The sequence below is a fragment of the Equus quagga genome, unplaced genomic scaffold (genome assembly GCF_021613505.1).
Source record: "Equus quagga isolate Etosha38 unplaced genomic scaffold, UCLA_HA_Equagga_1.0 1140_RagTag, whole genome shotgun sequence".
NCBI lineage: Eukaryota > Metazoa > Chordata > Mammalia > Perissodactyla > Equidae > Equus > Equus quagga.
In genome coordinates, this window is record NW_025795680.1 from 2,678 (window position 1) to 4,557 (window position 1,880).

A 1,880-nucleotide genomic window follows, 5' to 3' on the forward strand; every position below is an offset into this window, starting at 1 on the left:
CAGAGACAGGATAGGAAGAAGGGAGAGAAGAAACTCTGGAGGGTCATGTCTCCTGGATCCCCCCCACCATCCATCTGCGGGTCCATCTGTTCCTGGAGACTCAGTTTCCCCATGGGAGGTTGGACCTGCCTTCTAGTGGGAGGTGCTTCCGGGGCTTCAGGTGAGCTAAGTTGTTGCCTCCCTTCATGCGTGCATCCTGCAGGAAGCCTAGTGAATACATTTCTGGTGTCTTGGAGCTCAGTGCCCTTGTGAGAAAGCGGGATGAGCAGATCTTCCTGTACATGGACTCCCTGTACCACCTCACCTCTGAGGGACAGCGCTTCCGTAGGGTCTGCCGCCTGGTGCACGACTTCACAGATTCCATCATCCAGGAGCGGCGCCGCACCCTTCCCGATCAGGGTCTTGATGACCTCCTCAAGGCCAAGGCTAAGGTCAAGACTTTGGACTTCATCGATGTGCTCCTGCTGGCCAAGGTGGGCTTCTCTGGGATCTGAATTTGAGAGGGACGATGCACCTTGATTTCAAATGTCAGATGGGAGAACTTGGACCTGATCCAGAGGGCAGTGGAGAGCCATGGAAGGTGCCTGAGGAAGGGAGGGATGGGTCAGGGGTATGTTTTAGAGATGACTGTGTGGAATGCAGGCTCCGGGGGACTGCTAAGTCTGAAACTGATGCTGGGCAGGGCCTGGGACTTTACTTAATAAGTTAATCATGTATAGATATACATATGACTAATTTATTGAGTCTAATATATATATATTAGACTACATCTATATATACCTCAGAACCCTGGATCAGAGTGGCCCACTTATTGCTCACAGCAGTAACAGTAGCCAGAGCAGAAGTGTGGCTCTGGTTCCCCATTCCCAAGTTCCTCTGAGGGTGACATGATGCTTTTGCCTGTGCGTGCAGCCATGCTTGCATCATGAGAGAGGTGTCCCCACAGTATGAACCTTGGAACTTAGGACAGCTGACTCATCTGTCCTTTCTTCCTTATGATGAGAGAGACAAGGAGAGGAGGAGAAGGAGAATTTTCTGGAATATAAGCAGATCTTCAGTGAGAAGGCAAATTCTGTAGATTCTGTAGGGTTATCTCTAGGGGAGATAAGGAATCTCTGGATCTACCATCCTAGATGTGAGCAAATGGCTCTGGAGTGATGCTCAATCACTAACTTCCAAGGCAAGTTGCCAGTCAATCATCCTGCAGCCCAGGTTGCCAATAAATTTTTCTCAGAAAGCCTTCATCATGTAGAACCATGGAAATGTTCAGGGATCATTGATTCCTCCCACCAGGGACAAGAGAGGAGGCAAGGATGCCAAGGAGGAGGCCTGTGGGTTGGGGCCTCTGGCGATAGGGACCAAGGTAGGTCCAGGAGTGCAGGGTTGGCTTGGGTTCCTGGGATGATGATGGAGCTTCAGAGATTGTCTCAGGGCCCCTAGTAACTGGTGATTTTGGGGGTCTTGCTTTCTCTCCAGGATGAAGATGGGAAGGAACTGTCAGATGAGGACATCCGAGCTGAAGTTGACACCTTTATGTTTGCGGGTGAGAATACAGAAGTGGCAGGGGTCTCTCTATCCCAGGGATTTGGTTGGTGGGCCCTGGACCACCCCATAGTCCCCTATCCTCCCTGAGGGCCTTAGTGTCAGGGCGCTGTCCACCTTCTGGTGCTGAAGTCGCCGAGAGACCCAAACCTGTCTGCCTGCCTCTCAGGACATGACACCACAGCCAGCGGCCTCTCCTGGGTCCTGTACAACCTCGCGAGGCATCCAGAGCACCAGGAGCGCTGCCGGCAGGAGGTGCGAGAGCTCCTGAGGGACCGCGAGCCTAAAGAGATTGAGTGGTGAGTGCAGGTGCACATGGTCTGTTCCTGAAACCCTCT

At 52.4% G+C, this 1,880-nt stretch overlaps 1 protein-coding gene across 1 annotated transcript in view; it reads left to right on the forward strand.

The window, feature by feature from the left end:
• LOC124232771 (cytochrome P450 4F3-like) overlaps positions 1 to 1,845 on the forward strand; it is a 4,412-nt gene extending 2,567 nt beyond the window's left edge. The window contains exons 4-6 of the mRNA XM_046649686.1: positions 203 to 473; positions 1,477 to 1,543; positions 1,712 to 1,845. Coding sequence (XP_046505642.1) covers positions 203 to 473; positions 1,477 to 1,543; positions 1,712 to 1,845 — 472 coding nt within the window. The remainder of the gene's footprint in view (positions 1 to 202; positions 474 to 1,476; positions 1,544 to 1,711) is intronic.
• The last annotated feature ends 35 nt before the right edge of the window (positions 1,846 to 1,880 follow it).